Source organism: Phasianus colchicus, chromosome 19, assembly GCF_987193195.1.
Source record: "Phasianus colchicus chromosome 19, bPhaCol1.hap1.1, whole genome shotgun sequence".
NCBI lineage: Eukaryota > Metazoa > Chordata > Aves > Galliformes > Phasianidae > Phasianus > Phasianus colchicus.
The window spans coordinates 3048713-3070604 of NC_143454.1; the positions used below are offsets into that span (position 1 = coordinate 3048713).

The window sequence follows — 21892 nt, forward strand, 5'->3', positions numbered from 1 at the left end:
ATAATGAATTAGCCCTTGAACTCCTGTGCAAACCAGTATGGTCAGCTGCAGAATGCTGGTGTCCAGCAGGTCTGCTTTGGGACAGGGTCAACCAATCCAGAAGCACAGCTTCCCTACACGTCTGAAGGTTGGATGCAGGTCAGGGTTTGGAACTAAGCAAGGCAATCCCAACCTGAGTGGGGAGGCTAACTTGGAAATCTAACTCAGAAAAGGGAGATATCTACCATTACCAGCCATCCTGTTCACCCTGCTTATTCATATAGGCAGTCTTTGAATACCCAGGACACAAAAGTCATCCCATGCTAACTGGACTGAGAGAATGACAACCCCAGCAGGACCCAGGCACTTCACACAAGCTGAGCTGCCTTCAAGACCTGAGGCAGGGGAGAAGCACGTTACCTAGTTTAGTGATGGTCGCATCTGAGTAGAGCATCTGGATGATATGGGGAAGCTTCTCTTTCTCACCCTTGACTTCAGCTTGCTCAAGGAGCCGTGGCAAATCGAGCAGGAACACCTCATCCCTCACAGCGAGCTGAAGGAGGGAGACGCGGGGCTTCCCGACCATGCCAAACGAAGGCCTCCACTCCATGTCAATGCCAACAATCTGCCCAGGCTGCAACACAGAAAAAAGCTTTCTGCACGTGCAGATTGTCCACACTGAAAAACTGCCTGAACCAGCTTGAAAAACAGCTGCTATCCAGGATACACGTACTGCTTTTTCAACAACTGCATCTCTTCGCAGGTGTGCAAAGGACACCAATCTCAAGGGACATTCACAGTTCACTCAAAGTACACCTGTGGGGCTTCCCTGCCACAGCAATTCCCTGTGTGCTCCCCAGGCAGACAAGGCCTCACTGCAGTCCTTGACTTGGGGAGGGAGATGTTGGTGGCAGTGACCCACAAGCACTCCCATGTACCAGCCTGTGATGCAGTTTCTGCTCCCTGATCTTCCAGCTTAAACACCACAGTAACGCTCACCTGCAGCACCTTTTCACAGCACTGCATCATATCTTCCCAATTCTGCAGTAAGTGAATATTTGCACGTGGAATAGGAAGCTGGTAGTAATCCTTCTTCTTAACCTCTTTGTAATTCTCTTCTTTGGTTGCCTCTTCTACCCTACATAGAAGCAGATACAACAGCTTTAAAGTATGCAATGAGGGGAAATGGTGGTTTGGAGGAACCCTGGAGAGCCGTAAGCCCCTTCTTTCACCTTGGCCCTGCATTTCCCCTGACACTCCACTCTTCCTCTTACCTCTTCTTTCCTCCCCTTCCCTATAATCTCAGTCTCCTTCATCCTGACTCACCTTCTCTTTTTATTTCCATAAACCATCACTGAAATGGCGCTGAGATCTCACCGTGCTCATCTATTGTATCCACAGCAGAGAACAATTAAATCAAAGCACCTGTGAGAGCCCCAGTCCCTGTCCTCAGTGCTCTGCTCTCTTTCCCAGAACTGATGAAGCGTGGATGACAATGTTGGGCAGTTGTTTCCAAGTTGACAGAGATAACACATTTTAGAGACACAGCCGCTGGCCCCTGAGGTTAACACAGAAGTCCGTGAGCTCCTGTGGTGTGATGCGTAACAAAGTCATCTCAGACCAGCAGTGCATCCAGACAGGAGCTTCTCACTTCCCCACAGCACAAACTGGCTCAGAATGAGAACCTCAGGCTGCTCCACGCTAGGATCGCTCCCAGAGGGAATGGTGAGTCTGTCTCCTTGTTTTTGTAGCAATGGATTCACACATTGCCTGTTGCTATGCAGCCTCTTCTTCTCCATCCCCTTCCCTGTAAAATGACCACGTGAGCAGAACAAGAACACGCTGCCAGCTGACCCCACAGAGCACTTGCCCTTGGTGTCAGATGTGCCACGCAGAGATTTGGTGTCTGCATTAACACTGTGGGCCTGTTGGGAAGATGCCTGCAGAAACAAGCTAGCTGACTGCCCACAGCAGGATCTCAGACAGCATACTGTCCTTACAACACACAGCAAAGCCTCCTGGAATGGCCTCATAGCTGAAGGTCAGTGTATTGCTGCGGCGTCTCAGCTAGATGATGCAATCAGAGGAAAGAAGCTAATAAAAATATCCAGCTATTTTGGACATGTCACAGATTTCTGGATAGTCTCTTTCCCATAGAGACTTGACATGGGTTATTATTTGAGAAAATATTTACTAAGCTTATGTTTAGGGGACTGTGTGACTAATTTTGCATCAGTGCAGCTTTCACTGTACAAACACTCCTTTCCATGCATTTGTGTGCGTGGGGAAGTCAATATTTGTATAAAATATTTAATGAAGGTGTTCAGTCTCAGGTCTCCAGGAATATTCTCATCTGCAGAGCTCAGGAGGTACACGAGCTGCGACCAGTGAGAGATGATATCATTTATGTGCAGGTATCACCTTGTCCTCTACAGTGTGAACATCCCCTCTGGCAACCTGCTGTGTTGTTAGCTCAACAAATAATAAGGCAGACAGACTGTTTTATTAGGTTCCATGGCTCCACTGATCTTACAGTAGCTACTGCAGCAGGTATGGATGAGCAAAACTGTGGCAACAAAGCATTTTGCTTGTCTGCTACAACTCCTCATGGATGGCAGAGCACCTGCTGATCAGTGTGCCTTCATTCCACCTGCATAAGACTGAAGCTTCCTGGAGGAGAGGCATGCACTGAGATTCCTGACCTCTTTGGATTTTATCTCCTGAGGTGCACAGTTTGTGGGTAGGTCACACTCCTGTTAACCACCTGTTTGTGTTCTGAGGGATTACAGCTCATGCAAAAACCTCCTGGCTCCCAACAGGCAGTTGCTGCAGCTTCAGTAAGAAGAAAGCAGCTTCACAATGCATCAGATCTAAGCAGAACATGTCCTTGACAGACAAGTTTTCTGTGCTCCAAGGAAGCCATGCACTGTCTGGAGAAGTGGGTCTTTGTGAACAGTGTTTTCAGGGTGAGTACATCTGGGTCACATTTCTTAGGGTACACCGGACCTGAACATGAACTTGTGCAGCTCTGCACTGGGAGAAAGATCAGATCCATGAACTTCAGCACATGAATTGTTAAAGGCCATGAGTGATCTCCTCCCCAGTTCATCACCATTAAAAACAGTGATACATTATGTACTCATTCATCTTCTAATTAAAGCAAGTTAATCCAAACTATACTCCAAAACTATGACTTTTTAGCCAAGAAAAGCTCCAGCTTTTTGGTTTCTTTTTTTTCAGAATCACCTCTTCCAGGGATGGAAATCTGCTCCAGTGCTCTAGTGCTGAAAACAAGACACCAGAAAATGAACTTGTTAGAGCAGGTAACCTTGCCCAGTCTCAGGCCTGCTTTGTTTAATATGGTCCCCTTAGTGAGGGGTCAGCATTAAGCAGGCACCCCACAATAGATCCTAACTGTTGGATGGAGTTCATGAATCTGATTATGACATCAGTAGGAAAGTTCAACGCTAAGAATGTAAGGTAAGAGGAAGAACCCAAATCATGTGGATGGAACTGCATGTTCTGCAGCAGCATGTGAGAGCCTCAGACAATGTGGAGGAGCAGGGGAGGAAGAGCATGCAGCCCCTGCCTCTGCTTGTTGCACCAAGAGGGTGGGGCTGAAAGCTTCCAATTTGCTACCAAAGGAGCAGTGGTGGTTGATCTGCTGGCTTTAATCCTTCCCACACGGGCAATGTGTGATGCCAACTTCTCCAAATGGACCCACAGCCCATTTCCAATCGCAGATTTCCATCACAAGCACTGTAAAGTTCAGCCCCATACATGAACTTATTCCCTCATATTACTGGTTCCAAGGGTTATGTTTGAAGGATGCTAAAGATATGAGCTATCAGCTTGTACAAAAATGTAAATAGTTACCTCTTGGGAGTGGTCAAGATTTTCTCACAAACTCTCCTCTAATCTCACCGTGTTTTTGAACTAGAAACACCAATCTCCACGTTAAAAAATAACAACCTCAAAACCAACACCACATTTCACAATTGAAGGGTAAAATAGAGGCATCAAGTAAGAGGGGCTGAGTCCCAGCACCCTGCAGTGAGGTGACTGATGCCTATAAGAGTGGCGTCCTAAGGGACATAATGCCTTGTGGTTCTGCTGCTTCTTTTGTTTTTTGACAAATTGACATTTCCTGACTCTACCTGGAAATATGCAATTGCTCCTCGAACGTCAGCAAGGCTTTGAGCTATGCTCCACCAGAACCACACAGCCTACAGCTGTCCTGCATTTGCATTGAGTGTTCAGGGATTGGTGCTCTTCTGTGCACAGAATCCAATTAGATAAATTCCTGCCTTTGAACAAGTAGAGAAAATGCTGCTTGCAACAGGCCAGCAAAGCGACAGTAATTACTCTGAACCCAAGACTGTGGTAGCCTGCAGCCTTGCAGGAGTTTGGCTGGTGAACACGCATGGGCACAAAGGCTGCCAGCCTGAGTTCATGGGACCAGACCTCACCCAGTCCAAGGTTCCAGACCTCCTGGGTGAGATCCTGAGAAGAGCCCCACATGCACCACCTGCAGTCTCTGCAGTTCCTCAGGACTTGCAGGAGCCTGTGGTAGTGTGCGCATCTTTCTGCAGGAAAGAAATGCTTGAAGAAACAGTGCCAAACACAACACTACTTTGTAGATTTGCTTTAAAATGCTTGTGGGCAGAGTCACTGAAGTGTGGCAGAAACGCCATCACTCATGAGTAAAAAGCAAGCAACTGAGGCTCAGCACATTATACCCTTCTTCCTACATACTAAGCAACTGTGGAGGACACTGCTGCATGAAGAAGATGATGTGGGGCTGTTAACTCCACAGTACACAGCACAGAAGACCCAGGAAACACAGAACCAGGACTGCAAAGCTTTGGTATACCTCCACATGGAGTGCATGTGGAGATCAGACAGCTTCCATTGGCTCACCTGCTGCATACAACATGGGGTTCCAAAGCAGGAGGGGAACTGTGGCACTGCACTGTGGGGATTGCATTAGAGGAAGAAAAGGGGGCAAAAACTAACCAGGGGGCTGAGGGCATCTGAACATCACTTGGTAGATTTGTGCCTGAGAGTCTGGTTTCATCCCAAATTCAATTAACATAACTCCTCTAGGATCATCAAAAATCCCCATTACTTCTCAGAGTGTTGGATGAAGCAAAACCTACAGACTGGGTTAACAGCTGTCAAAGAAGGAAGCAAAGAAATATAATTAGGAAATTTTGAGGAATTTTAAAACTACTTTGTTCTCCAGAAGTCTCCCAAAAGACATTAAATCAGAGTACAGTGCAGTGGGGGATGCAGAGTATGTGGAAAACATGCAACTCAATAAAGTAAATGTGTGTTCAGATCCTACACACACCATTTCGTTTGTGCTGCTAATCTGGCAGAGAGTCTGAAGACCCCTCCACAGCAGGAAACAACCTCATACAGCTTCTAAATTCTCACGAGTGAGCTTTAAATGCACCTTTCCAGACAATTCCAGACATATGAAAAGCAAATGTGTCATGTTCATCACAAGATGTGATCTCACTAAATGGAGGAAGTTTTTGCAAAACTATCTCACCAAGGAAGCATTATAGTAGATTATTTTAAGCAAATACACAGTCCTTGTATGATAAGCAATCTACATTGAACAGGCACAAAACGGGCTCTTTACCTCTCTTGGATCTCAAGCTTTTGAAGCTCATCAGCCACTTCAGAAGGCAGCATCTCCTCAGGCAAATTGCAGCGTTGTGCCCATCTTGCTGCTGTGTTCAAATCACAGTATCTGAGCAGCAACTGGATCAGGTGCCCCTGAAGCCATCGATTCTCTCCAACTGTGCTCTGGAAGGAATTAGAGGTGAAGAGATGTCACTGCAATGTCCAATGTGGGTGTATCTCACCCCTCTAAGGAGACAGCATCCTCCCAGGGGCCCTGAATCAGTGCAGAAAGGAGCAGGAATCCCTGCACTGCAGGACTCGCACTGTTCAAGCCCAGTACTTCTTTCTGCCAGGAGACAGAGCACATCTGGATGCCAAGAGCTTACCAGGCCCTTTGGATTCTTCAATAGCAAGGCAGCTCTGAATTGTATTTGTGTGCTGTATTCAGGAAATATGTGTCTGAAAGCCATGGGTGCAGCAGAGATAAGTGAGGGTAAAGCAACGCCATGTAGCCAGGCTGGTGACTAGCATATTGTTTGGTTGATCTCAGACACTAATTATATTCAACACCATCAGAAGCAGTGATTGAGCAGTGAGTACATCTCTTTGGGCTCACTGGCCAGCTAACTATAGCAGAGGATGGCTTTGGGGTTGATTTATATGCTGTGTGCACACATGGGTCTGAAGGGATGCTGATGTCCTGGAAATGTCCATAGGAATGGCTACAGGTAAGACAGTAGCATTGGGTCTCTCCCAGCTTTGGGATTACTTGCATGGATAACTAGGACTCTACAATTTGTCAGTCACACGTGGGTTCAAAGCAGGAACAGTAAGGCTTTCCTGAGCAGCACACTCTGATGTTCACTGTGAGGATAATGCTCATTGCTCAGTTTGCACATCACTGCTGTGAAAACAGGGGCACCAGGTCCCTTGTGCAGCAAAATGCAGCGGATGTTGAGCAGACATCCTGCAACACCAGCACAGACCCAGCCAGCACAGCCAGTGGGTCTGGGCAGGCAGTGGTCCCCTCCTGGACTGGAAATTGGTTGCTCTGGAAGTCCGACTTCAACCCCACTGATTACAGGAGGTACCCTGAGCAGACATTTCTCCTTTAGTACCTGTTCCAGGTCTCTGTGGACATGATGACTGGTTTATTGCTTACACAGACAAACACAATCTCAAGTGTCTCTGCAGGAGCCTGAGTTATGCACACCTGCAAATGGGGAAGGCAGTTTGAGATGTTCCCTGTCCCCAGATGTTTTCTGGTGGGAGTGAACAGTGTGCACGTGCCTGAGCACATTTCAGAGCTCAGAAGAGCACAAGCACAAACTCACTGCTGTCTGTGGCTTAATCCAGTGGGGAAGCACAGCTCGCTGCTCACGCTGGCACCATGGAGCAGCTATGAGCAGACGAATAGAGCCCATAAAGTCTCCACTTTGACACTCAGATCCACCAAAGCTCTGCTCTCTCATTCACCACCCTGCTGGATGCTCTTTAGGGTGCTGTGACAGAGCACCCTAATAGGAAGTTAGAGTGTGGTGATCCCGACAGCCAGGAGAGCTGCAGGGGGTGGCAGCAGCCCCTCCTGCCCAGCCAGCCCACCTGTGCTCACATATGGCCCAGAGCCCTGCAGCCAGACCCACATTCCTGCAGCCAGTCCTGCTGACTGATTTACTCACCCATCTCCTTTAGAAGTTAATATTGCCAAGGAAACTTAATTGCTACAACAAGTTGAAACTCTACACGGTGGATCAGGTTCTGCAGATATACAGCTATACTGCTGCTAGCACTACCAACAAGTATTTTTTTAGGGTAGCAAAAGGCCACAGGAATGAAGTGCCCAGGTGTGCACACCACTGCTATCCCTCCTTCGCTGCCCCACCAAGCTCCTGCAGGTCAGAGGCTGTTCCCAAGGAGGCACCTTGCCCTGCATGTGCCAGCAGTGCTGGGTGGTACTGCGGGGCCACGGGGCCTCATTCCTCACATTCCTTCAGTAACTAAAAGGTGAGAAGTTTCCTTCCAAGCAGACAGCCTGAGCAGAGATCAGGAAACAAACCTGGTGACGGCCTCGAGGTAAAGGGGAAGGAAAAGAAAGAAAGAAACAAACAAACAAAAACACCCCAAACCAAAAACCCCAGAGAGGTGTAGGAGGGGGCACAGGCCTGGAAGAAAAGTCACAGACATTTGGCATCCCAGGTAGTGCACACAGGAAGCCAACCTGCCCCTAAAAACTGCCACCTCAGCACCGTGTCTGTGCCCTGCCACTTCGCCAGCTGCCACAACACATCTCTTCCCATGGGTACACAGGAGGACTTCCACCGCTGCTCCTCGGAGGCACAGCAGGAGCAGTGTCAGCAGGAGGGGGGAGACAGGGGGCAGCCGGAGCTCGGCTGCAGGAGGGCAGCAGGAAAGGGAAACACGGCGATGGGCAGTGCAGGAAAGGATCAGCTGCCACACTGCAGCTTTTGCACTCTACGCTTCCTCCCCCAGAGCCCTCCCTCCGGCCATGCCAGCCCACACACTGCATCTCACATCTCTGCTCCACACAGCTGAGCTCAGCCAAGCACCTTGGACAAGAAGGGCGCTGGGAGAACTCCTGCCTGGTCTGCCAAGCCGCTTCTCACAGTCCTCCCCAGAAGAACATATTTTCTTATTAACATCACAGAGCAGTTCCCTCTTCTAGGTTCCCCTGTGTCCATCCCATTGTCTTTCTGTCTTTTTTCCTACAACACAAAGTCTTTGGAGTTGGATCTCTCTTCAGTTCAATTGTTAATAAATCTCCTCATGTCAGCTTTATTTCTGGAAATAATGAGGTGCAGATCTTTTTCTTTTTTTAATGATAACAGATTTATTCTTTCAACCACAAAAACAACTCTGGAAAGAAGGTTAATGTCCCCAGAGATATTACATCTTGCACTCTGAAATGGAAAATAGCTTTGTTTGTTATTTGTTGTTTCTTTGAATGAAAAGAAATAACACTGCTATAAAGGAGAAAGGCTTCCACCGCAACAGCTCTGCAAGGAGCAAGAATGTGGAAAGTGGTCCCACAAGACGTGGGTCTGGATGGAGGGACAAACACTGCACTTGGGGTGACATTTCATGCCTTTTGTTTTTAGGACACATGGGGAGGAAAGCAGCGCAGTGGTTTGATGAGCATCAGCCACACATGCTAGTGAGAGAAGATGACTGTACCAGGAGGCTTGGTTGCTTAGCTGGGTTCTAGACGTATCATACATTCTTTAATCCACACAAAATGCCTGACACCACCAACAACCCATGATTAAAGCTTTCCAAAATGACTGCTGCAGATTACCTATCCGTAAATCCAGTTCTTCCCCAGCCAAACGCCTCACAGGGCTCCTAAGTCAGTACAGAGCAAGGCAGCAATGCCACAGAATCATGGAATGCCCTGATCTTAACCCACAGCACAGCATTCCTCCACTGCTATCGGTAATGTGGAATTCAAATAGACAATATCTGTTCTGGAAGCCACTCTCAGCAGCACTGGGTTACTTTCATCTGTGTGAGTTGAGCTGCATTTCTGTCTGATAGGATTCTCCACTTTCCCCCAGTATCTTTAACCAGGCAGTGAAGTTATTCACACCGCAGTGACACCGATATTTGCGGCCAGATTTTAATTTAGCTTTTGAATGTGTTGGCCAATTTCCTCTGCTATTCAGTGCTGCTAGAAACAACAGAAAAACGTCCTGTTAGCACAGAGAAAATGTCACGTAGGATATTTTAGAGCCAGACACTGTAAGGGAGGGGAAAACGAAACCTGAGCTCAGAAGGACAAAACTGCTGTAAGTGATGGAGGAGGTGAGGAGCACTCCTGGGGTCACTGCGATGCTGCAGGTGCCTCCAGCTTCCCCGGAGCATCCTACCGTGCTTTCACTGTTGCCTCCACTGACGGAGGTTTCTTCATTGCAGTTGGCACCGTCAGTAACTCATTTATGGGAAGGATTTACAGGTGGGAGCGGAGCGGGGACCCGGCGGCACCACGGCCCGTTCCCCCGGAGAAGAGGATGCTGACCTGCAGAGAGATGCCAGCCTCGCTCGCACTGCAGTGCAAGGCTCCTTGGGGGAGCAGCCGGCCGCTCACCCGCGGGCAGCGCACAAAGGCAGCAGCATGAGAAAGGCGGACTTTCTCACCACTTGAGCTGCGCTCTCTCTCCCAGCGCTGGCTGCTCAGATGCACTAATTTAGGAACCGAAGAAGAACAAAATAGCCTCCATTCATATCCCCGAAGACTGACTTTCAGATAGCGATCAGTGCGTCATTGACAGAGCCACACTTCAGTGTTCTGGAGGCCATTACCACATCAATGGCGGGGAAGTGGTCTTTCTTCTCTCTTTCAACACAGCTTTGGCAATGGGCTCCCTGGGGCATGTTCACACTACCTTTGTGAATCAGGAGCCTCGGCTTCCCAGCCTCCCCGCCATCAGCTGGGGGAGACGGCTCTTTGAGAGGCCATTCAGAGGAGCCTAACTTACCATATCGCTTGGATCAAGGCGAAAGCAACGATGGAAGACGACGTGCCGGGCTCCCCTCGGGGAGCTGCGCGCTCCCGGGACGCCTGGAAGGAGCGGCTGGTTGTGAGCGCGGCCGGCACTGCGCCCCCACTGCTTCCCTCCGCAGCTCCTACAGCCTCACCAGTGCCATTCGTTGCTGTCCAGAGCCGCATCAAACGGTGGCCAGAAGAAATATGAACGTCGAGCTTGTCTGTTAAAATCCACCGGGAGACCTGCAAGCCCATCCATGGCACGGCCAGGGGCTGAGGGAAGGGGTCCTGCCCCTCTGTGCATGGAGATCACAGCGGGACGCTGCGCGTTGTACTGGGACTCGGAGCCTGGTTTTGGGATCCAGGGCATGGTGTGGGGACTTGGGGTTTGGCTCTGGGACTTGGGGCTTGGTTTTGGCACCCAGTGCAAACGAGAAGTGGATAAAGAGGAGAGAGGCCAGCAGGGAGCCCTGAGCTGCTGCTGGGCTGCAGCGCTGTACGAGGAGCTTCCCAAGGAAGGCTGAGCTGCGGTGTGTGCAGGAATATAGCAGTTCTTTTCTGCTGTACCACGGGCTGTCAGGGAAAAAAACGGAGGCAGAGCCTTTCAGAAATGACAAGTAGGCACTTGAAGGGAGCTTGCGAGAAGGAGGGGGACCGACTTTTTACACTGTGTGATAGTGATAGGGGGAATGGCTTTAAGCTGGAAGAGGAGATTTAGTTGAAATGTGAAGGGAAAATCCTTTCCTCAGACAGCAGTGAGGCCCTGGCACTGCTGCCCAGAGCTGTGGGTGCCCATCCCTGGAGGCACTCAAGGCTGGGTTGGATGGGATCCCGAGCAGCTGAGCTGGTGGGAGGATGGAACTGGATGATCTTTAAGGTCCCTTCCAATTTAAGCCATTCTATGAATTTATAAAGGAAAAAAAAAAGTGAGAGTGCCAAAGTGCTGAAATGAGTCCAGAGGGGCTGCGCAGCCAGGCAGGGCCTCTGCAGGCTCCTTCAAGCTGAAACAACCTGTGGTTCTGTGATCAGTGCTGCCCTGCCTGCATCGCAGCCGTTCACAGAGACACGCAGCTTCTTGCAGCGACGGCTGCTTTCAAGTCCCCAGCACCTCCCCAGCTGAGAACACCCAAGATCTCATCTAAGCAGAGTACAGGATGGCCCTGATCATGCTCAACAATATGACACGGAGATCCAAAATACATTTCCTGCATTGGGATTCTTTCCAAACTCGTAGCAGGCAGCCCCTGAGGGAAGTTCTTCGTCCTCGCCAAATGAAATCATCACGTCTCCAAAATCTGCTCATCCTGCCACGGGCGAGAGGAGGTACAGAGGTAAAAGAATGAAGTCTGCTTTCAAAGTCGGAACTGAAGAGTGAGCATTTTCAACAAATGTTAAGCACGAATTTGAGACTTAAAAAAAAACCCAAAAACACAACTCTGAACAACTGAGCACTCCTTCACAGCACCCATCAGCCAGCTCAGAGCTGTGTGACAGATGAGCCGACTGCTGCTCGCAGCTCCATTTCGTAGGGCAAGTGAAACTTCCCACTTCTGAGATAAAAACGTTCTCCATACAAAACTTCCCTGAATCTGACCCAAACATTGCAGCTTTAGTAGCCAACCAGAACACAGGTATATAGCAAAAGGGTAATACTCTACAAAGTGCTCCCAATATGCCCAAGCAAAGGTCTGCCACACAATCCCCCAGCTGTTTCAGGATGCCAGGAGATTTAGGAAAGAGAGCATCATGATACATGTGTAAGCTCCTTGTACAGTGCTGCAGCCCAGCAGCCAGCTCAGGGCCCTTATGAGCTGTAGAGCCAAACCAACCCTATTCAGACAGGGTCAGTTATTTAAAGAAAGAAATAATCACATGGCATCCTTAAAAATCCAAAATTAATACAATTTCTTAACAAATAGACTAAAAATTCCTTTTCACTATTGCTGCAGAGGCATCTTCTGAATTCTAACCTAAACCTGGCCCCTAGATTGCTGAATATTATTCATCACAGGGATCAGCAAAGGACCATGGACTTGCTCCGAATAAATAAGCTGCTCAGTTTTTATATGCTTCCAGATTTCTCACACCTCTTGGTCCCACGATGGCAGGCTGGAGATATTTTCTGGGAAGATTCCAGCACTTGGCAAGACTGAAGATGAATGAGGATGGGGAAATGGGCCAAGCTCTTTCAGAGTGCAAAGTAATATGTTACTTATCACAGTAGATGCTTTGTCTGAGACCAATAACAGTGCATTGAAGACAAACTGGCATCCCTTATCTTCCCAGTGTATTCTGAAGTAGCGTTTATCTATCAGCCTTTTGTCATCCTGTCACACACACACGAACAAAGTGTCACAGTGGCAAACAGCCAATTGCTCCCCAGTTTAAGAAAGCGAGGGCTCCCACCACACATTTCACACTGTGACCTACGCTGCTACTGAAGTTCACCCAGGCTGATCTTCTTACGATCCAACAACATTCCCCTGTTCCCTCAAGCCTAAGAGGGTTCATATACTTGCCAAGCACTTTCATAAACTTTCTACAAATGTCACCATAACATAACTCTATTTTATTTTGTGTCTTGAAGCATGAAATCCTGCACAAGGAAAATATGGCGCTTCCTGTTAAACTATGACCCAGCAGAAGTCTGAGGCTGCCTGAAGGATTGCTATCAGAACGTGATTATTTCAAAATCCAACTTAGCAGGAGTGTACGACATCCACTCACACTACAGGAGCTGTCTGCAGGAGCTCCACTCCAGCTACAAAAGCACAGCAAGGGACCGCAGCGACAGCCACACACTGCCAGAGAACAACGGTGTTGTGGGGATGAGAACAGAGAGCAGAGCACTGCTTCACTGCAGGACTGCGAGAGCTGCAGATGTGCAAAGAGGAAGAGCCTGCAGGAACAAAACCACCTCGCTGTGTCTCCTCTGCTGTGAGGCTCAGGATTAGACTTAATCAGTTTATCAGGATGCAGAGGAACTGAAGCCACCACGACGCCTTCCCATTTGTCTTGGAAAACCATAATATTAACCCTAACAAGCTAAACCAGTATACCAATTAACCTAACCAATCGCTCAATTAAATGTTCCCATACACAGCCACATGCATAATGAGAACTCGTAAACTCCTTTGTAAGGAGAGGTGGAATTCTGTTGGTCCCCAGCAGGGCAGGAGGATTCACTGCTGGTGCCCAGGTCAGCTCCACACAGCCAATGCAGACTCATCAGAACCTGTTGGCAACGGAAGAGCCATGGAAACCTCTTTCTTCTTCTCTTCCTACTCCACTCTCTCTGCTCAGGTCCAAATGCTGTTACGAAAGCGAGTAACAAAACAAGAATCCTCCATTACTTTGTCCTGCCTCAGCCTCCCATAGGGGTCCTTCCATACCACGCTGCCTGGATGCAGCCCTAACAGCTGGCACTGCCCCTCTGAGCTGCACTTCTCACGTGGAAACAGCTCCATGAAAGGTCATCAAAGAGCTGCAGGTTCTCAGCTGCATCACTACCTCAAACAGAAGGCCTGTAACAGGGGGCACTTTCTATCTAGGAAAGCCTTCCATGTGAATAAGTGAAAAGTTGGCGATGAAAATACTTGTTTGGGAGCCCTCACTCCTCCCATCATTGGCCTATGATAAACAGACACCCACAAGAAAAACGTGGGTTACCACTTATTTCACCCATCACAAACCCATCTGGCTCACAGCCAACGCAATAAAGGTATCTTTGTGGGATCTTTACCAAAAGGAGAGCTTGGCAGAGGGTTTTCCTCTCCTTTAATCTCTTTTGGTGCATTCGCACTCCCAGTGATTTTTTGTTCTGAAGGAGAAATACTTGAGAGGGTTGACTGAATGAACTCTGAAATTCACACCCCAGCAAATTGGACTGATTTCCTAAATCCATAATTACAACATTCCTCAGAGATACACATTCTTTCAGAGCGAACAAGGGAAGATTAGTTTCCTGTTTCTTCCTATTTACATGACTTCTCCATCCAGAGGAACTTTTTTCCTTCTCAAACAATCCTCTGTTTATGTGGTTCCCCTCTTGGCAGGGAACTGGTGAACTAATCTCGCCTAGAAGTGTAAGACAGCCAAACTATCAATTGCAAATGGCCCAGCCATCTTTGTGAGAGGCAGCTGATTTGCACAGGCCTTTACAGCCTCGTATCTACCTGTGGGAGCACTCAGGCAGGCACGATCAATTACAGGGTTTTTTAAATAAGTGGGATGATTACTGAATGACCGGATAGCTTTACTGGCTGGATAAGAACATGAGAGTGGATCTGTGCATGTGTGTGATTGCGTACAAAGCTTTGTGCAGATGGGCAGTGAACGCATCCCGTCTTTCTGTGCTACCATACGAAGCAGAAAGCTCCATGTCTCGCCCTCTTCTTTGCCTGCTTCTGCTGGAGGAGCCACTGCTAGCACTCCTCATAAATTCCCTTTGCGTTGGAGCAGCAAGAACATGGATATTTGCTTTAAGCTCTAGAGCAAGGACACTGTCCTTACTTTTTCTTTGTGGCACAAATCCCTGTAGCTGATGCAGTTTGGAGTCAGCAAGAGGCATCCTGGAAACTACCACGACAGACTCCTGATGTAGCTTTTAAGGAGCTTGGATGTCCCCCACGCTCCTGTAATGTTTTGAATGACAGTACTTCCTATATTACCCACAAAAGCAATGTTTTTCCAATTTGGTTGAATTAAGCATCCCACCAGGGCATATCAGTTGAGTCTAACAGCTTGCTAAAGGTCTTACTCTTTAATCTAACGCTGACCTTTCAACCTACAGCCATAAGCCAATTACCCTCTTTTTTATACCATACCAAATCTCTTTCTGATGAAGCTGTGCTTTTGAATGAATGCATGCCAGTGACAGAAATGTTATTACGCTGCTTAGCAGCAAGCTAGTGCTGTCTAGCTGCAGGAGTTTTAAGGTCAGAAAGCATCTCTAACATACTGAAACAATTCTAAGAATAATTTTTTTCCCCGGCGTTCTCTCCAGTTTCCTTCTCTTCAGTCTCTGGCACTGTGTGTGTACATAAAGGCTATTTGGACTTTATACTTTTTACAACGGAGGTGCTGAGCTCTCAGAACAACTCCTTACCAACACCTCACTGAAGCAGGAGATGGACACTCAGTTCCCACAAGCTTCTGCTGAATTCCCAGAGCTTGGCCCTTGTAGATTCTTATTTAAGCAAATGTGAGCTGATTTTCCAAGGTTATTGAACAAACATCTCCCAACCCTCCAGAAAAACTTGCAGCTGACTTTTTCTTGTCTTTTTGACATTTTGGTGGACACCATGGAAAAAAAAACTGTCGTTCTTCACAGCTTATTTGCACCTAACATAAAATTCCACTGGAATCCATCAGTAAGTTTGTGCTTCACCACGATTTATCTAGAAATAGCTGGATTATAAATAAAACGATGATAGTGATTATTAGGCACAGCTGCCCTTCAGGTCTAACACATAACAATCCTCTCTGAGATGGGCAGGAGGTACACTGAGGTCTTTATTTTTAAGCATAATATATATCGTCCTTTGCTAACTTTTCTCTAGATAGGAAGGTATGGAAGGCACAGCATCTTTGGCTTTTCCCATGTATTTTCCCCATAACATCTGCAATTTGTTAAATGAGAAGTTCCCATCTCTTTTAGAACAACAGTGCTAATTTCATTAGTAGAGACACATATTTTACTGCTCTCCATCCAGAAAGCAGAATGCAGCTGAAGAATCACGGTCTGCTTTTCCAGACACATCCATGGATGTACCTGTTTTCTGCATCAGCCCTTTTGCTCTGCAGATCTGATGGTGTTTCAGCTATCAATAAGTACACGATGCCACTTAAAAACTGAACTGAAAAATAGAAGGAAATCCTTACATTGCCTGCTACTTGCATTGCCCAATTGAACTGCCCATGCTTTACTATCCCCTCAGGTACAATATTCTCTTACATCATGTTGTGGCTGTATGGTCTCTCCAGAGACCTCTGATAAGAACAGTAAACGTGAAGAAAAAGGGCTGGGGCAGAAGGAGAGGAGTTGGTTGCCAGGATTAAGAATGGAAACATTCCCACCACCACTGAGCTGGAGATCAGTCTCTGAGCAGGGGACAAATTGCAGGAAGAGGAATGGAAAGAGCAATGAGATCAGCACGGGGGAAGAAATCCTGTAAGGTTTTAACAGATAGAAAGCATCAGTGCCAGGAACCCCAGTGGGACAGCACCTGAGCCCAGCACAGGGCAGAGCACTGAGCAGCTCCTGAGCACTGATTCCCCCCATGGCTGTAGGGCCAGAAGGAGCAAAACCAATCAGCCACCAGCTCTGTGCCTGCAGGAAAAGAGCCATACATACTACTGAGGGACACCACACAGCGCCTGGCTAAACTCCTTCTGGTTTCTACCTTCCAGGAAAACAGCCAGTCTAGATTTAATGTCTGAGTGATGAAATCCATTACATCCCTGAATAAACAGTCCACTCAAAGAGAGTGAAAGGTAATTTGACAGGCAGACTTATACTGCAAAACACATCGTTTATTAATCACCTCCTGAATATAATTCCCATTTGCATTGCAGAGATTGCCTAACTCCCTGCAGATATTAAGTTACTTACACTACGGGGACACTGCAGTACTCAAAACAATCTTGAGCCAATTTAAAAGTTTGCCTCAGCTCAGGGCTCCTAGGGAAAGACACCAGATATGGCTATTTGCAAAGTGGCCTCTCTGACCTCTTGTTCTTATTAAAGATTCCCCAGAGAAGGATTATTGGCCAGGTGTTCTGGCCACGAGAACTTAAAAAAAAAAAAAAAAAGTAATTGCATTCTGCTATTTAAATACCCCTCAAAATCACTTTCTTGAGCATAACAGCTCTTACATTTTATTCCATAGGTGGTTACATTTTAATCAGGGTCAAAATGGTCCTGTTGAGAGACACTGCGTTAGATCTTGGTGTCACTGAGGATGTTTGCCATTTAGATTTTTCTTATTTATTTAACTAGCTAAATAAATAAGACTCCATCAATCCCTTGCTGTAGTGTAAGATAGTTTACACCTACTAAGGACCAGAAATTGCACAAGCTTTTCAAATGTATCATGCATAAAGGAAGGCACTTTACTTTTACATCTACTGCTTGGCAGATCTCTATGTACTATCTGTAATGTAGAATAACATCCCTAGAATGTTAGTGGAACTCAGGTTAAACATTTGCTCTGAATTACCAGCATCTCACCCCCAGCCACCCAGAAAACGAGACTTATGAGTTCACAGGATTTGATTTGCATTGTCAGAAATTTGAAAATAAATAAGTTATCTCATTGTCACAGCTGGAGAAGGAGAGGAGATTTGCTGCAGCCTCTCCCAGCGCCGCACACGGGGAACAGCTGCACAGCTCATCTGCTCCGATCTCATGCAAGACCAGAGCACGATGGAGAGCTGCACTACAGGGGCTGCTTTTCCAGGTGCCCTTCTCTCAATCACACGTGCCACGTGAAGGACAGATTGGTGCCAACAACTTGCTGGCAATAGGGTTGGACAGACGGATGGACGGGCAGATGGATGAATGGAAGGATGCTGAGCCACAGCTCACAATGAATGCCTGAACATGGAGCGCTTTTTCAAACACCAGCATTTTTTTTCTGATTGCTCCTTTTGGAACGGTTTAGGATTTAAAATATGAGGAATAAATGGACAGTTTCCCCAGTGCAAACAGTAGCACAGAAATGACCGTGGGAAGCTTTTTGATTTAGCCACCAAAAGACCTTTGGCTCAACATCACCATATCTACCACTTCACTGTCCCAGAGATCTTGCAAAATAAGTAATTATACGCTCACAGTCCTAAATAAACAAACTGGTTTTAACTTTGTTCAACACCATATTCTAGTTATTGCCCCAAATTAAGAGTCATTTTGCTGTTCTCTGTCACCCTGCTCTGCTTCATGGGAAAAGGAATTTCACAGCAGAAGTCCATGCAAACATATATATAGTTCCCAGACTAAAGTACCTTGAAATAACATTTCAAACTGTTCTAACTGGTTAGTTCTGCTGCAGTTGAATGATTTTCTGCAAAAATACTCCAGATGTTAGAATTGCCAAGCGTGCATGGGCTTTCTGGGATCTAATTGTTCAGAAAACACCCAGAATATTCCATCACTCCCCTGTACCCAATTCGGATATCCCAGCCTTTCCTTGCCAATATAAGAGTGTCACCTGTGGGTGTATCAGGACCTCAGAGCTTCCCTGGCAGCTCTCAGTTCCTGCTCCATGGACCAGACTGGATCTGAAGGGTCGTGGGTGACTTTACACAAAAGGAGCACTGTGGCACTGGATGGGCACAACTGCAAGATCATCCCAGAAACATCCCTGGGAACACTGCATCCTAAGAGTTGCAGCAAAGCACCTGACCTTCCCATTCCTGCTTTAACCAGAGATCTTCAGAGCACCAAAGCCAGGCGATGGGTGCAGTTTGAGATGCCCTCGGCCTCCAGCAGCCACTCAGAAGGGAGGAGCACTCTCCAGTAGGTGCCGTGCTGTGTCACCAGCATTGCACAAGTACTGCAGATTCTGTCTGACAGCTAAACCAGTGAGATGTGCCATTAACAAGCTGAGTCGCTTCCCTACGACCCTCACCCATGTTACTGGTCTATGTGTGCTCACTTTTTAAAAGCTTGGCAGATGATGAAAAAGCAAGACTCAGTGTCCAGATGGAGGTCAGAGATACGTGGTGTCCCACAGGGGTCAGTGCTGGGACCGGCGCTCCTTAACATCTTCATCAGTGGGGTTGAGTGCACCCTCAGCAGTTTGCAGGTGACACCAAGCTGTGAGGTGCGTTCTACACGCCCAAGGGATGGGATGCCATCCAGAGGGACACAGACAGACTGAGCCGTGGGCCGAGGAGAACCTCATAGGGTTCCAAGTACAAGGTCTGGCAGCCCTGCCATCAGTGCAAGCTGGAGGATGTAAGGACAGAGCACAGTCCTGCCAAAAAAGACCTGGTGGCAATGCTAGACAGCAGCTGGACATGAGCCAGCAATGTGCCCTTGCAGCCCAGAAAGCCAACTGTACCCTGGGCTGCATCCAAAGTAACGTGCCAGCAGGGCAGGGAGGGGATCTGCCCCTCTGCTCAGTGCTGTGAGACCTCACCTGCAGCACTGCATCCTGATGGGGAGTGCTCAGCACAGGAGAGACACAGACCTGTTGGAGGGCCACAAAAACGATCGCAGGGATGGAACACCTCCCTGTGAGGACAAACGGAGACCTGGGGCTGTGCAGCCTGGAGAAGAGAAGGCTGTGGGGAGAGCTGAGGGCAGCCTATCAGTATCTACAGGGCTGTGAGAAGGGAGGGGACAGACTCTTCAGCAGGGGCTGCTGTGATAGGGACAAGGGGAAATGGCTTCAAACTAAAGGAGGGGAGATTTAGACTGGATATAAGGAAGAAGTTTTTTACACTCAGGGCAGTGAGGCACTGCACAGGTTGCACAGAGGTGGTGATGCCCCATCCCTGCAGACAGCCAAGGTCGGGCTGCTGGGGCTCTGAGCACTGCTGGAGCTGTGGGTGTCCCTGTGCACTGCAGGGAGATGGCTGTAGGGGTCCCTTCCAACTCAAATGATTCAATGATCCCATGAAAAATGCCTACCACACTTTTTAGTCTCAAAGTGATTCTTTCTGGCAGAATTTCCCTGGCAGGAAGACTGCTCCACAACATGTGTGATATGTGTGATCAGCATCGCACCGGTTGGTCTGCAGTTTTTGTACCCAATTCTATTAACCTTATGCAGCTGGCAAAGGCTATGAAAAGCATTAAACATGCAAAAATGGGAGCAGAAGGGCACACAGCAAAGCAGACAGCTGGCTCATGCCCTGCCTGTTTTTCTCCTGCATATCTACCATCAATACCCTACACACCTTCCCCTGTGCTTGTGAGGACAGGCACTCTCCCTGTGTGTTTCCACGCAGCTCACAGGCTCAGTTATGCGAGCTAATGCAGAGCAGCACAGCTGGCACTGTGCAAGAAGAGTGCTCTTCCCCTCCCTGTGCCCCGAGCTATCTGTGCTTGGAGAAGACACACAAAGCGTAGCTCTCCTCCTGGGCTGGCAGGGCTTGCCAACAGGCAGTTGATGAGGGCACTTTCCCTATGGGATGAAGACTTTTTTATTCCTTTGCTTTCCCTCCAGCCCCTGCCTGCCCACGGCTGCCATCCCTGCCTGCTCAGCTACAGCCTGGCCAGCACAGCAGGCAGGAGGACAGAACCAGTTTCCTACAGGGCTGAGAACAGGTTCTGTTGGCCCCACAATTAACTACAGGGCTACTGCCTTTTGTAGGAGCAGTCAGCATTACACCTTCGTTCATCCTACAGCTAGGAACAGGAAAATTCTGCACCTGTGCTGCTTTGGGTGAACAGAAAGAAACACCACACTTGCCATATCGAATGTGGTCAGCCCCAGTGAATAAGGGGGGCTGCACTTGGACCAGGGCTCTTGATATATGTAGAATTTAAGACTTTTGTTATGGATGCAGCACAGAATTTAACAAAAAAAAATTTTTAAAAAAGGGCTTTAAACCCATGAAAACTTTCAGCATCTTTTGACTTAAAACAAAGAAAAAAATACTATACAAAAGTTCTGGCTGTTGTCAATCATGGAGTTTTTTGGGAGTTTTGTTTCTCTCTGCCCCAGAGGACCCAGAGGTCACTCTGCATCCCTCCCCCTGCTTCCCACTCAGCGCTGCATCACCAGGCAGAGCTCCAGACACCAAAACTTGCAGTGAGCCTGAACTAAATGCACAAATGGAACACACAGCACCAACCACAGCTATTTCCAGTCCTACAAGGCACTGCCTAATAGACTGTTGTTGTTGTTGTTGTTGTTGTTTGGTCAACACATGCCAAGTCATTAGTGAAATTCTGAGTGAGAAGTACACTTTTTCCCTCAGGTAAAGCCCAATCTTGCAAAAACTGTTACAGTCAGCCTTGGGTTTTGCACTGGTAAACAAAGCATGTCCAGGGATTTTCCTTTTCTTCTCCTTGGAGCAGCCATGCTGCTAGCAGCACGGAGCAGCAGCTTAGCTGCACATGCAGTTATTTCAGTTTCCTCCAGATGCACAGGTACAGGTTCTGACTGCTTTAATGTGATGCCAAAGACAGTAATCTCTGATAGCAAGAAGAGCTAGGACTGATAACAGGCAAGTTTAAGCACTACCCATGTGATTAATTACACAGGTATCAAAATTGGGTAAGCTGTAGCAATCAGGAAACACGTTTGCATTGGTTGGAGAAAGCAAAGACGATCTCCTGCCACAGTCCATCATTCAGCTGAGTTCCTACCAGCCACCAAACTTTCCCGAGCATCTATTGCCATGTGTCCCATCTCTACAGATGACTGACATGATCTGTAATTGTGTATGTTAATTAGGAGGCTTTTAGAGGTTTTTCTCACTATCCACACCATGGCACTGGCAGAAACTCCTTCACTGCACACCAAAGCTGTGACAATGACATTTGCTACACCCTCATGGCCAATCCCATCTCAGGTCCTGATCCAGCAAGAAGCCAGCACTTGTGTTGGCCTTCAAGCCTGTGGGAATCAAAGGAAAACCACAAATATGCTTAAAAGATCACTGAGATCAAGAGCCAAGACCAAATCTTCCCTCACAAAGTCTGGCATCTTGCAAAGGTACAATACGCTACACGTGAGAGTTGAATATTCAGCTCAGAAAGACACAGAGTAGGTTTCAAAATTACCACGGAGGGATGCTGGCTGTCTTATCAACCATCTGTCT

At 47.7% G+C, this 21892-nt stretch overlaps 1 protein-coding gene across 27 annotated transcripts in view; it reads right to left on the minus strand.

Moving 5' to 3' along the window:
• Nucleotides 1-21892, minus strand: part of EXD3 (exonuclease 3'-5' domain containing 3) — a 247190-nt gene that overhangs the window by 116216 nt on the left and 109082 nt on the right. For all 27 annotated transcript variants that reach the window (XM_031601473.2, XM_090121060.1, XM_090121057.1 and 24 more), the window contains 3 exons: nucleotides 5630-5796; nucleotides 979-1117; nucleotides 400-613 (listed from right to left, as the gene is read on the minus strand). In XM_031601473.2, the coding sequence (XP_031457333.1) occupies nucleotides 400-613; nucleotides 979-1117; nucleotides 5630-5796 (520 nt within the window). The remainder of the gene's footprint in view (nucleotides 1-399; nucleotides 614-978; nucleotides 1118-5629; nucleotides 5797-21892) is intronic.